We start from the raw sequence: 15,252 nt of genomic DNA on the forward strand, positions 1-15,252 counted from the left end.
GCAGAAATAACATGGAAGAGAAATGCCTTGGAAAGCAAGAGTACTTCAAAGTAACAAACTGTATCTGTTCAAGAGGAATAGGAAAATAGAATCATGGAATAGTTAGGGTTGGAAAGGACCTTAAGATCATCTAGTTCCAACCCCCTGCCATGGGCAGGGACACCTCCCACTAAAATACTATTAGACTTCAACAGTGTATCACTATTAAAATGGTATTGCAACTTCACCACTCAGTACTGTACCTCTTGTAGGAGAAGGTACAGCTTAACATGAACAACAGGGCACTTGTCCCAACACAATACCAGGAATGGTGCCAGTGTAGCTGCCAGAAAAAAAAGAAAAAGAACAGATGGGAACCACATAATCCTCTGTCTCGTTGTCCTTGACTCTTTCCTAGGTAAACCGACATCTGTTGTCTTGACTCTGTTGACTACTGAGCATCTCGTCTTTCAACATTGCCATCTGTGAGAAGCATCATACAGCACACCCGTGTTTTGTGCACCACACTCCTATTCTACTCATTTTAAATGTATACTTCGGTGTCCTTCTCAAACTCCATGTCTGCTTGCAGCATCCAGTACTTGCCAGTTCAGAAGCATCACTGGGAAAGAAGCTTGTCTTGCTTTCATTTGGCCACTCTCTCAGATGAGTATTTTCTTTTAAAACAACTGTAAATGGCCTAAGACACAGCAGTGATGACATTCTTGGGGAACAGAATAATTCTTTGCAACTTCAGTTGCAGAACACTGGAATATTATTTTTCAGATTCAGAGGTACTTCACAGGAGAATTAAGCTACTGGGCCACTTTCAGTGGCAGAGAAGTGTATTCTTAAGTGTGACATAACCACTGAAAACTGGCTGCAAAACAAAATATGGAAGAAGGATTTTAGAGTGGTTAAATTGCATTAGAACCTTGGCTAGAGAAATTCAAATACTTGTTCTATGAACAAGATACAGCTCTAGAAAAACCTACTTGAGAGATACATAAATGGGAAAAAAAATGTAAATCAAGGATAGGCCCCAACAGAACTGTAACATGATACTATTTAAACAGCAAGTCATAATGCAGAAATGTTAGTATAATTAAGTAACTATTTTAAGATACAGTGAATATACAGTGTATGATACATATTGTTATCATTAAAATGCTGAATGTTAAGAAATCTTTATGCTCTTTTTAATAATTAACACAGAAGTTAGAATCATAGGATAGTTAGGGTTGGAAAGGATCTAAAGATCATCAAGTTCCAAACCCCCTGCCATGGGCAGGGGCACCTCACACTAAACCATGCCCCCCAAGGCTCTGTCCAACCTGGCCTTGACCACCACCAGGGATGGAGCATTCACAGCTTCCCTGGGCAACCTATTCCAGTGCCTCACCACCCTCACAGTAAAGAACTTCTTCCTTGTATCTAAACTAAACTTCCCCTGTTTAAGTTTTAACCCATTACCCCTTGTCCTATCACTACAGTCTCTAATGAAGAGTCCCTCCTCAGCATCCTTACAGGCCCCCTTCAGATACTGGAAGGCTGCTATGAGGTCTCCACACAGCCTTCTCTTCTCCAGGCTGAACAGCCCCAACTTCCTCAGCCTGTCTTCATACAGGAGGTGCTCCAGTCCCCTGATCATCCTCGTGGCCCTCCTCTGGACTTGTTCTCACAGTTCCATGTCCTTTTCACGTTGAGAATACCAGAACTGCACACAATACTCCAGGTGAGGTCTCAAGAATGCAGAGTAGAGCGGCAGGATCACCTCCTTCAACCTGCTGGTCACGCTCCTTTTGATGCAGCCCAGGATACGGTTGGCTTTCTGGGCTGCAGGCACACACTGAAGCCGGCTCATGTTCATTTTCTCATCGACCAACACGCCCAAGTCCTTCTCCACAGGGCTGCTCTGAATCTCTTCTCTGCCCAACCTGTAGCTGCCTGGGACTGTCCCAATGCAGGTGTGCACTTGGCATGGTTAAACTTCATAATAGCATGGTTAAACCTCCTGAAGTTGGCATCAGCCCACCTCACAAGCATGTCAAGGTCCCTCTGGATGGCATTCCTTCCCTCCAGGGTATCAACCAAACCACACAGCTTAGTGTCATCAGCAAACTTGCTGAGGGTGCACTCAATCCCACTGTCCATGTCACCGACAAAGATGTTGAAGTTCAAGACCAGTCCCAACACCAATCCCGGAGGGACACCACTCGTTACTGATCTCCAGCTGGACATTGAGTCATTGACCACAACTCTTTGCGTGCAGCCATCCAGCCAGTTCTTTATCCACCGAGTGGTCCACCTATCCAACTGATGTCTCTCCAATTTAGAGACAAGAATGTCACATGGGACAGTGTCGAACACTGGTCCAGGTAGATGACATCAACTGCTCTACCCCTGTCCATCAGTTCCGTAGCCCCATCATAGAAGGCCACCAAATTGGTCAGGCAGGATTTCCCCTTAGTGAAGCCATGCTGGCTGTCACCAAGCACTTTGTTGATTTTCATGTGCCTTCACATGCCTTCCAGGAGAATCTGCTCCAAGATTTTGCCAGGCACGGAGGTGAAACTGACTGGTCTGTAATTCCCTGGGTCATCCATTTTCTCCTTCTTGAAAATGGGGGCTATATTTCCCTTTTTCCAGTTGTCGGGAACTTCACCTGACTGCCATGATTTTTCAAGTTACAGTTTTTCCCTACAATGTAAGAACATGTAAGTTATGGCTACATGAATGTGTACAGTTCCAGATACAAGCCACCTAGGGTAGAAAACTGAAAGTCCTTATTTTATTGTCAGACACTCTCAGAGGATCACCCTTTATGAAGGCTGTATGAAGCACTGCCACCTGGTGACTGAAGCCATCAGAAATTCCTCTCCAAATGCTATACAGCACAGGAATTTAATATATGAAATTAAAAAACTTTTTTAATATGTATACTAAAACTTACTGTCCCAAAACTCAGTACGTGAAGATGATCAGAGGGCTGGAGCACCTCCCCTATGAAGACAAGGCTGAGAGATTTGGGCTTGGTCAGCCTTGAGAAGAGAAGGCTCAGGGGAGACCACAGAGCAGCCTTCCAGTGCCTAAAGGGACTGGCAAGAAAGCTGGAGATGGACTTTTTGCAAGGGTCTGTAGTGATAGGACAAGGGGGAATGACTTGAAACCGAAAGAGGTAAACTTAGATTAGATATTAAGAAGTTCTTCCATGTGAGGGTGGTGAGGCACTGGCACAGGTTGCCCACAGAAGTTGTGGATGCCCCATGCCTGGCAGTGTTCAAGGCCAAGCTGGATGGGGCTTTGAGCAACCTGGTTTATCAGAAGGTGTCATGCCCATGGCAGGCAGTTTTAACTAGATGATTTTTCAGGCCCCTTCCAATTCAAATCATTTTATGAGTTTATAATTCTGATTCTGAAACCAACACTGAAATTCCCAGTTCACAAATCTAACAGTATTTGTAACGTAAACACTAACAGAGTATGGCACCTACACATACCGAACAGAAATGGTTCTGAAGCTAGGGAAGCTAGACTGTTCATTAGCCCTAAGAGGAAAATGTAGTAGAAGGAACCCAGAGGGAACATTAAAATTAGCCTTCACAGAGAATATCAGGAATCTAAGCTTCCTTACTTTCTCAATGACACAATCTTATAAGTAATTAAAAGACATATCCCAGTAATTTCAGTTCAAATGGCAGGTGCTTTAACACCTTCCCCCAGAAAAGCCTTGGAAACAAGAGTTTGAAAGTCTTTCAATGCATCCAGGACTAGGTATGGGGACCATCCCTTTAACATGCACGCTTCCTCATGCAACTCAAACACAAAAGTGTAACTAAACGAGTACATATGGACAGTGCTGTATGGTAGAAGCAAAATGTAAAGGAAAAGTTTGGCTAAAATTGCCCAGTGACAAGCAAAAGCAGTCATTTATCAGGTGACCAAGCCTTAGGAAGCATGTAGCAGCATACCATACAAGCTGAAACCACGTTGAGGCATTTGTTATGTCATGTACTGACCTGCACAGATTCAACTTGCTAGTTGAGTGAATGCCCAGTAAGCCAGCAGCCCAACCGATGCTTTACTAAAAATCTGTCTCAGAAACAAGCACTACCATGATCGACCACAGGGTATGGGATAGGCCATAGGCTGCTGAATTTGAAGTCCCTCCCCCTGTTGCAAAGGTTTTTCAGAGCCAGGGCAGTTTTTGCTGCAGGTAGATTAAAAGACTTTCATACTTTGTGCGTTGTTTTAGTACCCCCAAGGGCTAAGCAGAAGAACCCTGCATGCCTCTGCAATGGAGCTACAATTACCTTCTCATTACACCCACAGTTAAGATTGAGTGCAAAGGCTTGAAAAGAGGGTTAAAAAAAAAAAAAAAGCTTGCAGGTTATATGCCTTTTAAATGTTGCTAAAGAAAGGCAGTACAATTTTGTGGAAGCAGGAACAGAAACATACTTTTACACTGTGGCCATGACTAGGCCAAAGCATGCAGAAGCTAAATATGTAAAACACTAGCACACAGACATGACTACAGCCATTTTTTGCACTCTTCCTCTGGACTTTTATCCATTTTTCTACAAATCAGCTTTCTGCAAGTGGGCCAGTATGTTTGAAATGAATGCAAATAAGGCAGAATAGAAAAGGTCATGTGATGAAGATGACGGATTGCTGCTATCAGGAGGTTCCTTCATTATTCCCTCCCCTGGGGTTGTTTACTGTACAAGACCCCCCTCCACCTTCATTCCTCTTGCTCTGTTCCAGGTAAATGTTGAAAAGAAGTAGTTTTTACTTATCTCCTAAAGACAGTGAAGGAAAGAAAAGCACTTGTATGCAGTTTCCTGCAAAATGTCATGAATTTCTTCTGTCTTTTCCTGGTTCAGTACATTTTGTCACCTGTAATTGATACAAACATTCCTTGCAGCCTGCAGTTATTCTTTGGTACCCTAGCACAAAGAAAGACTGCAAATGTCTGAACTTCATCCTAATTTAGTGAGGAAAGAAGTTTAGTTCAGTCCTGAACTTTACCCATTATAGTATTTATGAGACAAACTTTCATGCAGTCAGCTCAGAACAAAATACAGACCATCTTCACCTTTGTTACCTGTATGTTTAATGAGCTTACAAAAATATTAATGTTATACAACTTCATATCAATCAACAAGTAGAGTTCGAAACACACAAGGACTCCTGATTCTCTCTGAAGACGCCTGGTTTCTGCACATACAGACAAACAATTTAGCTGTTTGTTTGAACATGTTAATATGGCTACCCTGAAAAATGTTAGGGTTTTAGTTTGGTTTTATTAATAAAGTACTTAATTCTTCCATTACTCAGTATAGCAATTTCAACTGATGGTGATCAGGACAAATCTCAGAAGTCTGAGTACATGTCCAACTTTTAATCACATCTCCTAGCTATCCATAAATGCCTCTGAAAATTCTCAGGCAGTAAACTGGTATAGCACACATGTCCAGGCATCTTCCAGCCACAGTTACAACATGCTGGAGTTCAGGGACATTTCAAAAATATTCACTAATACATCTAGAACATCTGACTTGACAAAATATAAGATTCTTGAAAGGCTGCCAACTTTCTCCTCTTGGTGATGGATGAAGGTAAAATGGTAACTTGAAGTTTCCTCATTACCTTCTAGCATCTACTAAATTGCTGTAAGATACAATTAAATCTTCTCTTCCATCCAGTTCCTATGAAGGCACAAATAATTCCAGCTATATGAAGAACTTGAGTGCATTAGAACACATGCAAAGTATTTTTAAGGCTCCAGCTTTACTTAAAAAAAAAAAAAAAGTATTCTTTTTCTGGAACTCTTGCATTAATGTAAACCAATTAATTCACTAGGCCAAAGCATGACAATGCTTTCCAGTTCTAACAGCCCTGCACTCTGACTTCTGCAAATTAACAATAAAAAATAAATCAGCTGCTCACACTACTTTTCCATATACCTAGAGGCTTCTTTTAGCACTGTGTTCAGTCCTGAGCCCTTGAAGACAGGAAAGGAAAAACGCAAATGGGAAGCCTGTTCCCAAGACCATTTTGTGACATTCCACTGAGAGGATTCCAGAAAAGAGCAACCTGTTCTCTCCAGCCACAAAGCAAACACCTCAGACTTCAGCAGCACAAAGAAAGTATCATCCAAACCAACAGCCACAGCCTTCACTATCTCCTGTTAAAGCCAACACTTTCTCACTGATTTGGGCTTTGAAGCAACTCAAAGTACTGTTTTTATGCACCATGCATAATGCCCAGACAGTGGTGGTGCATCTGTTGAAAAGACTGCAGTAACACAGCATGCAGTGTGGTGCCATTTATTTTCATGACACAAAGACACGCATAACCTGTGCCAACGGGTTTCAGCCAGCTTCTAGAAAAAGTTAATAATAAAAGACAAAGAAAAAAAAAAGAAAGAAAAAAGTCTTTAGAAAGGTACATGTTCTCATTTAAGGGAGCCTGAAATCCCTTGAGGATCCGTCCTTGCAAAACTGGTTCTCAGTTTCTACCACTCTGCAGCATAAATTTCAGTCTGCTTATCAGTACGAATTGCCTCTCTTCATAGTTACCTGCTCTGCTCTACTACACCACACCACATCTCAAAATGTGAAAGAACTGTTTTTATTACATCCCACTATGTTTGCAATTTGTGTTTTGTATATGGGAAACAAGAGGAAAGAAAGGGGGGGAAAAAAAAAAAAAAGGACTAGAACAACAATAACAAAAGAGCATTCAAACACATTGGATTTATCACTCCCCCTTTGGAAATGCCCCCGTTCTTCAGACTCAAAGTAAAAATGTTGTTGGTCAGGACATTCTCCGAGAACACCACAGCCCAATGGACTCCTGCCACACAACAGAAGAAGTCTTGCTGACTTTTAGCATGCTCCTTTCTCTGACATGCTTGGCTAACGCTCCAGCCTGAATTTTCATGTTTCCTCTTTACTTTTCCAGTTCAGAGCCTGAAGTGAGGCAACTATATCAATATTCTAACTTTATAATAAAGCAGACTGCTAATCAAAGCATCAAGCAGAATGTCACAGATTAGAGCTGGATTAAACGCAAAGGCAAAAATATATTTAAATGCTTCTGAATTGAATTCACCTTTCTACCTTTATTTAAAATTAGCCTGTGAGCTTCATTTCAGAGAATAAATTTTGGGTCTCCAGAAAAGCTTACTGCATTAACTCAGTTTTTACAAGCACAGGTGATGGGAAATAAGTATTTGAAATAAATACGCTATTAAAGACAACTACTACAGTTATTAAAAAAAGACTGAAATCCAGATCTGCAAATACCTGCAACTATCTACTTGACATTGCTATTCTTCAACAGTAACTGTATGCTTGTTACATGTAACTTCATATACTCCTTATACTTAATATTACTGTTGAGTCAAAGCGCACCTCGATTTTATAGACAAGTGTTAACACTGCATTTACACTTCTCTCAGCATCTTCCCAGTCAACATTTTCTGGTGTCTTTCTGCATTCCAGAGTTCAATGTGTAGTTTCTTATTGTTGGATATTAGAAAGTCTACAGTGAAGTTTCTCCATACGCATCCTGATCTTTTGTCTACCAGAATGAACAAAGCTGAACACATTTTCACAAATACTGCAGAGTTGCTTCAAGTATTCAAAAGTGAAGAAATCTTCACAGCAATGCAAGGATGATGCTGAAAAATACCTGCTGAAGAGACAAGGATACATACCTTGCTGAACAATGGCACTTTATTCCCTGTGCAAAATGGAAAGTTTGCCTGATCTAAGTCTGTCCAAAATTTCAGTGCAAATAGAAGTTCTCTTCAAACTGTTTCAAGAACAGCTGCCATTTCCTTGAACTGTCTGAGGAAGTTCTAAAAAGCAAGAAGTAAGATAAATTTCAGTTGCTTGAAGAAAAGCACAAACTGTAGTTAAGACTAGCATGTTAGACAAAAATCACAATCCACATTTCTCACATTCCCTCTTTCCTCCAGTTAGAATTTGCAGCTTGAACTGGAAGTTTCTGCTTTACTTTTTGTGGGCTGGTTGGTGTTTTGATACATTTACTATTAAATCTACACAGGTGAGGCCTCATTTGCATTGATTTGCCTATTAATAGGAAAATCGGCTAAGAAAAACAAAGTAGCTTGCTCACCACAAAAAAAAAAACAAACCCAGAAAACCCAAAATAAACAACCAAACAAAACTGCACAAAAAAACAAGATGACCACCACCAAAAAACCTTTTCTTACAAATATTCCCTGCTGAAATAATCCAGGATTATCAAGTATAGAGTCCATTTCTTACAGCAGTTGAGCACCAAATTACTGAGTATTTTTCAACCAGAATTAGTATTTCACAACACCTAAGGATTCAGAATATCCTTCTCAAATTTCTGCCAGTCCAACTCCAAGGATTTGTTTGCAAACTTGTGCAAGATTCTAAGTTTTGTATTTGCCCTTTAAACAGGAATGACAAGTGCCACAATTATGCAAAAATCAGTTAGATAAGTTAATAGATGAAGGCATAGCAGTTAAAAGCCAGTGGTGACAAAGCAGACTGACCTCCATTCCTCATCATTAGCAAGTGTTAGACTTAACCCAAGTTTTAGATCGTGAGGTTGGGGAACAGTCCCCTAGATTTAAAATGTTCTATCCATTTTTCATAAGGTAGAGCGACAGCTGACAAGAAAGATCCAAGTGTCTATGTCTTCAGTTGTTAGCTTATTCATAAAAGAACAGATTAATTACTGCTAAATTAATATTTCTGAATAAGTGACATAAAACTAAATGCTATGAAATAAGTATTTAGCTTTAGTGTTTCAGATGGTTTAATGCTTCATCTTTGTAAGACAGTATTAGTAAATTATCACCACCACCATACACATGAAGATATACAGCTGCTCTTTCACAAGAACGTGACTGATTCAAACAACACTGATTACAGACCTTGAACTGGGGGATAGTCATTTCAAAAGTTTTGTCTGTTAGTTGTCCTGAAGGGTCTGCCACTGTTAGCGTCACTGTAACATAAGGATACTTCAGAGACCTGCATGTGTCAGAGCTCATTGCAACTCCCAGTTTCCATTTAATATCTACAAACTATAAAAAAATAAAATAAATGTAAAGAAAGATCTAACCTACCACTGCTATTCTGTCAGATGGATTTTTTCCAGACAATATAGAACATCTAGAGCTTAAATACAAATGGGAAACATACACATTCAGATATTACTGCAAATACAAAAAACATCCTTTTAATACTGACAAAAAAAGCAGTAAGTTCCTTCACTAAATCTATTTTCCTTATTCAAGTACTGTCAGTAGTCAAGTACATTCTAAATTCTAGTAAGAGGACCTTGAGCCATAGAGTTCACCTGGCTTGTATACCATGCACGTTTTTCTAGTTTTTTTTCTTTGTTTTTTTTGTCTGTTTGTTTTGTGGGTTTTTTTTTCCTCTGTGTGTTTTGGTTTTTGTGGGGTTTTTGTTTTTTGGTTTTTTTTTTTTTTTAGATGTTTCTAAATCAAGTGGCAACATGAGCAAAACCTCAGATAGTACACAAAAAATTTTATAACAGCACTAGTGGAGAAAAAAAATTAAGGCATTTTGTAAGTTAATTTTAGATAAATCAAAGTACATTATAAAAACATTTCAGGCAGGTAAGTTACCATTTTTAACCTTTTATGATAGGCAGAACTGGCATAAAGTGAAGGGACCCTTCAGAAAAGCTTACTACTAAAATTCAGACAAAATATTTTTTTCCCTAATTCTGTACTCTTAACTGTTAGAAAAAAAGATGTTAAAGTGCAAATACACTCCAGTTTTTTCAAAAAGGGGGAAAAAAAGGAATGCTGTAATTTGATAGAAAGTTACCTTTAAAAAAAAATTAAACTTACTTAAGGAGACTTAAAAATAAATATTCTTATTTATAAGAATAAAACAATCAAATGCCGATGTTATCAACTCAAAAGAACAATTAAAATTAAAACAGATTTACACAAGCAGCCAAAACAACAGACTGCCACACTGGCTGCCACTCACCTTCCCCAGTAGTACTATGAAAGCTAATTTTTAAAGAGGTATAAAAAGTAACTTTATTGTACAAGCAACAGTGTTAGAAAACTGGTCAGCATAGCCAACCTTTATTTTATAATAACCTCATTTATCTGGGTAGGCATTTAGCAACATACATGAACATAAATATATATATGTGTATATATGTATGTATGAATGAAAGCTTTTAGCAGTCAAGATACTACCACGTCCTTGACAATACAATACACACAACATAGCATTGACACATCTGTAAAGTTAATAGCTCAGCTGCACTGTGTCATTTAGTTACCTGCCCCACCGTGGCCATATTTCCTGCATCTTCTGACACACTAATGGATTTGCCATGCTCATTCCACACATGACGAATAACCTGAAGCGCATGTTTCGGCAGCGCACTGACTGCATTGCCCAAGGTGGTGACGAGTTCTTCTGCAGAGAGATTGTTTCTGGCTGCTATGCTATAGGTATATCCAAAGAACACCACATCAATTTCACTCTCCACAAATTTAATAAAACATCTCACTTCATGCCAAATAGTCAATTTATTCCTGCCTTATGTGTCTATACATTTTACAATTATTAGATACCCTATCATATTTTTTTCCCCAGAATACTTTACTGTTCTTACAGATACACATGCAAAAAACATGAACTTAACATGCAGAAACCAAGCTTTGGAGGGCTTGCACAATATGCAACATTAAAACAAAAATGATCACAACCTCAAAGTGCTGCTGCAACTGAGAAAGGGAATGATTAGTGAAAACTGTGCACACAGAGCAGTTAAAAAATGTTATTACTTTAGAAACAAGGCACTTTCTAATTAAACATTTAGGAGAGGTAATTTAAGCATCAAAGGCAAGTAAGAACTTCTAGGTAATGGTATAATTGGTACTAAGGGAAATCAAATGACACAAACCCTCAACTGAAAAGGTAGCACATCTAGAGGAAAACTGCCACTCAACTACCTCTACAGAAACAGGTTAAAAAAACATAAAAATCCCAGCCAAGATTTGATCATGCAGATCCACTCCTCAAGAGGGATTAATAAAAGAGGAAAAGAGTTGGTCCTTCAAGTAGCATGGTCTAACATAATTTAAGGCTTTATATTTTATAGAAGGAAAAAAGTAGTATGTTGGATTTCTACTGGTACGGTTTCTTCAGTTATATTAACCTTACAAAGGCCTAGCTGACTTAGCTTACTCTTGTTTTGCCAGTAGTTCTAAAGCTTGCAAACGGGATCATAGAACAATTTTCTCTCTTTAAAAAAAAAGTGAGACAATATATTAAGTAACTACATATTTTTAAGAATATAAGCTAAGGCCAGAAGTTCTTTCTTTGTGTACTGAGAATTACAAATGTTTGCCCTTTTCCCAAATCAGTTCTTTTATACCCATATTTGATGTCACTTCTTAATGCCACTATTAAGTTGGGGTGGAGGGGGAAAAAAAAGAAAAAAAGAAAAGACATGAGGCAAAGTCAATTATTTTGTGCTTACCTAAACAGAAGTGAAACAATGTTAGCTATTTTTGCCAGGTCACCAACACCAACGTCAGTCCCAGATGTTTGAATTCTCTGGAAACAGAATGTTCAAACAATTACAATTAATAGTAAATTATACCTTAATAGTTAATTATACCTTAATAAAAACCTCTTGTATATCCACACACACACAAAAAAAAGACTTGGGAAATCTATCCTTTACAGCATATACAGCTAATATAATTGCTTGTAAGTGCTAGTATCCAAACTTACCTGACACAGTTCAGCTGTATTTACACCAGGGATCTTATGGTTCAGATGTTGAACTATTTGTTCACACTGCAAAGAAAGTTTGAAAACATTCTTAAATCATATTTTAATATACAAGACAAAGATAGCTTGAATACTTTGAGACTACAAAACAAAAATAAAACTGGTTAATGCAAAGATCACAACAGAAGGTTGCTTTAAATGTGAACTCAAGAAAAAAAGTCGTTGAAATGACTGATATTAAAACTGTATCAGAAGTAAGAAAAGCAAATAAATTCAGTCAAGAATTCCAGTTACTGCCTCACTAACTATTCCTACTTAACACATCATTTGCATAGTAATTGAACAGGCATCCTGTACACCACAGTAAACAAGCTGAATGTTCTCTAAACAAACTAGCTTGATGTCTCATTTAGATGAAAGACAAAAATACATTTTTAAAAGTCTTCCATGATAAAAACATAAATGTAAAGCAATCCCATTGCTTTTAGCAGGACCGGTCCATTTCCTGAGTCACATAAATCTGAGCTAACACATACATAAGAACCCCTTTGTAACAGTCAAAAAACCAGAAGAGGTTAAACAAAAGGTTTCTTTCCACATCCAATTTATTGCCCTACTTACCAGCTCTGCAAAAAAGTCTTGAGGTATTAAACTAATCTTATCTGCTGCACCACCACCATCTAAAAAACACAAGCAACAGCGATCAGAAACAAATACTTAAAAGTGTTACAGCAATGAATCTAACCCCTCCCTGAAGAATTCCCGAGTCACGATGCATACATTTACTTTCACAGCAAAGCTTTAAGGGAGTTTGTCATGAATTACGTTAACACAACCTGCTCAGCATCCCAAGTCTAGTCCAAGAAGAGAGACTCCTTAAGACTTCAGTCCTATGCAGTCGCACGGTTTGACAGCTCCGCCTAATTCCTCCGACCCCGTTGAGCAATATCTGCACCAAGACCATCAGTTTGCCCTCCGACACCCACAGTGCAAGACCGCTGCTCTCCCTAAGGATACGCTGGTACGTCTACGCCACCTCCCGGCCGCCAAGCCCCGAGGCGGCCGGCGAGCAACCCAGGAAAGCCCTCCCCCGTCACTCAGAAGCTTTCGCCAGGACCTATTAGGAACGGGTGGCCCATGGCCCTGAGCGAGGCGGCTCCGCAGCTAAGCTTTCAAGAATAAAGGCTAGCAGTCCGGAACGCCCGCACACACGACGGGCCGCAATACCCTCCCCTCACACACCGCTTCAGCTCCCCCGCCCACACACCAGGGCCCCCCTCACCCAGCGCTTCCAACGCCCGCACCACAGAGGAAACGGCAGCCATGACACCGCTCATTCACCAAAACCCAACCTCCGCCACACAACGCTGAGCACCCTGATTGGCTCCGGAACACACCAGAACGAGGTAGAGCCAGAGGCTTCGCCCTTATTGGCTGACGAGTAGGGAGCGTGCGCCTTCCTCCTCATATGCACCACCTCGGCGCTGGGTGGGTGTGAGTGCTGTCAGGTGGGGTGGTGTATCGTGGGTTTTGTCCTTCTCAACATTAATAGATACAAGTAAAACCAACGCTGACTTGTAAGAGATTACTGGGCCTGCAGCTGTGGGTTGTAAAAGACTATCCGCGGGTGGTGGCCCTGAGGGCCTCCCCTCAGGCAAGCTGTGCTCTATCAGTGCTTGGGAAGTGGTGCTAGTGGGAGAGTCCTCCGTGAGAGGCTTCTGGAAATGGCGGTTCAAATCACATCTGGTTTGTGCAACAAGTTATTTGCTGGGTTTCTGTTAACTGGTGCCAGGGTTTTCTTGGTGCCTGCTGTAGTCTTCCGTACATAGACCACGTGCTGTGCTGTGTGCGCACTGCATGCTTGGTATATTGAACTTGTATGAATACATACAGGAACTGTACTTGGTACGGGTACATTATGGAACCAGCCTGTACACCTGCAAATAAACTCTGTGGTTTGTGGGTGATTTGTGTAGATCTTCACTTTTTTTATGGGAAAATAGTTTTTGCTTTTTTTTGGTTTTGGGGGTTTTTTTTTTGGTTTGGTTGTTTTTTTTTTGTTTGTTTTTTTTTTTTTTAGTAAAACTACAGCTAGAACCATGTTCAATAAACTTTCTATACAGAACTTGGTTAAATTTAGTTTGGGGTGTTGCTACAGCCCTAAACCAGCACTGATCCTTTCCTGGTTTCACTTTCAAAAAAAAAAGAGCAAATATTCTTGTATTCTTAGATTTCTGTATTAATCAGTTTTACATTTGTTCTTTTTTTCGGGTGTTTTTTTTTTCTTGTTTTGTGTTTTTTTTTAAATGTTATAATCTTAGCACCTCCCATATGAAGAAAGGCTGAGAAAGTTGGGGCTGTTCAGCCTGGAGAAGAGAAGGCTGTGTGGAGACCTCATAGCAGCCTTCCAGTATCTGAAGGGGCCTACAGGGATGCTGGGGAGGGACTCTTCATTAGGGACAAGGGGTAATGGGTTCAAACTTAAACAGGGGAAGCTTAGATTGGATATAAGGAAGAAGCTCTTTACTGTGAGGGTGGTGAGGCGCTGGAATGGGTTGCCCAAGGAAGTGGTAAATGTCCCATCCCTGGCAGTGCTCAGGGCCAGGTTGGACAGAGCCTTGGGGAACATGGTCTAGTGTGAGGTGTCCCTGCCCATGGCAGGGGGGTTGGAACTAGGTGATCTTAAGGTCCTTTCCAACCCAAACCATTCTATGATGCTATGAGCTATTTTAAAACTGTGACTGAGAAGTAAAACAACTTTCCATGCAGTAGTGCTGGCTCATTCAAAATTGCGTATTTTCAATAAATGTTAATGAAAGAATTGCGAATGTGTTTCAAGAGAAAGGTAATATTATGCAACATGGTTCATGTTTATGAGCTTTGTACATTTATGGCCTGTCTGATCTTGGCCTCTCCCTCTTAAAGTATCTAATTAAAGGTGCAAATGTTTTTGACTAGCATGTATTTTTATGACCTCATGGTTGTCAAAACACTAGCTAAGTACTGGTAAGATCTGTCTCTGATAATAAAAACTTAAACTCTTTGTTCTTGGGTAACTATTACATATGTTGTTATCTAGAGAACTTTACATGTTATTTTGTATTACAGTTTCATCAAGTCTCCTAGAAGTGCCTTCAGCGCTATGACTAATATTTGTTATGTTACTTTTCATTCTTTCTCCAGGAAGTGAATTTGAATATCTTGGTGGTTTGGTAATTACAGAATTGTTTGCTCAAATTTGGAATTATTTTGGAATTATTTTCCTCAGCATGCAAACATGCTTTTAGTTCTTTTAATTTGGAACAGGAGGTGGCGAAGCACAGAATTTTGTCATGTCTGCCCACTCACAGAGGTAAATTGTGTATCTTTAGAAGATTCTGCCTTCTCTGTGTGTGCTCTGTGACAGGGGAAGGTAGATGCATACTGTGGTGGTGTTATGACAGTATAGGCTCATCTTTTAGCTAGTCAA

The 15,252-nt window shown here is 39.8% G+C and overlaps 1 protein-coding gene across 1 annotated transcript; it reads right to left on the reverse strand.

Moving 5' to 3' along the window:
* Positions 1-5,069: 5,069 nt before the first annotated feature.
* Positions 5,070-13,198, reverse strand: COMMD6 (COMM domain containing 6). Its single transcript, XM_062636905.1, has 7 exons — positions 13,066-13,198; positions 12,405-12,463; positions 11,784-11,849; positions 11,527-11,603; positions 10,318-10,486; positions 8,921-9,073; positions 5,070-7,846 (listed from the first exon to the last, which is right to left on the reverse strand). The coding sequence occupies exons 1-7, from the start codon at positions 13,118-13,120 to the stop codon at positions 7,796-7,798; spliced, it is 630 nt and encodes a 209-aa protein (XP_062492889.1). The 5' UTR covers positions 13,121-13,198; the 3' UTR covers positions 5,070-7,795.
* Between the last annotated feature and the right edge of the window lie 2,054 nt (positions 13,199-15,252).

Source organism: Pezoporus occidentalis, unplaced genomic scaffold (genome assembly GCF_034315485.1).
Source record: "Pezoporus occidentalis ecotype Australia unplaced genomic scaffold, CSIRO_AGI_Poc_V1 ctg5, whole genome shotgun sequence".
NCBI classification, from domain to species: Eukaryota; Metazoa; Chordata; class Aves; order Psittaciformes; family Psittacidae; genus Pezoporus; species Pezoporus occidentalis.

What these genes read in the sequence shown, in the direction of transcription:
- COMMD6 (XM_062636905.1), bottom strand. Translation starts at nt 13,120, where the DNA reads ATGAGCGGTGTCATGGCTGCCGTTTCCTCTGTGGTGCGGGCGTTGGAA. An exon ending in AAGACTTTTTTGCAGAGCTG is followed by an intron (nt 11,850 to 12,404) that starts GTAAGTAGGGCA and finishes CTTTCTTTGCAG; the next exon opens with TGTGAACAAATAGTTCAACA. An exon ending in TGACTATCCCCCAGTTCAAG is followed by an intron (nt 7,847 to 8,920) that starts GTCTGTAATCAG and finishes CTTGCTTTTTAG; the next exon opens with AACTTCCTCAGACAGTTCAA.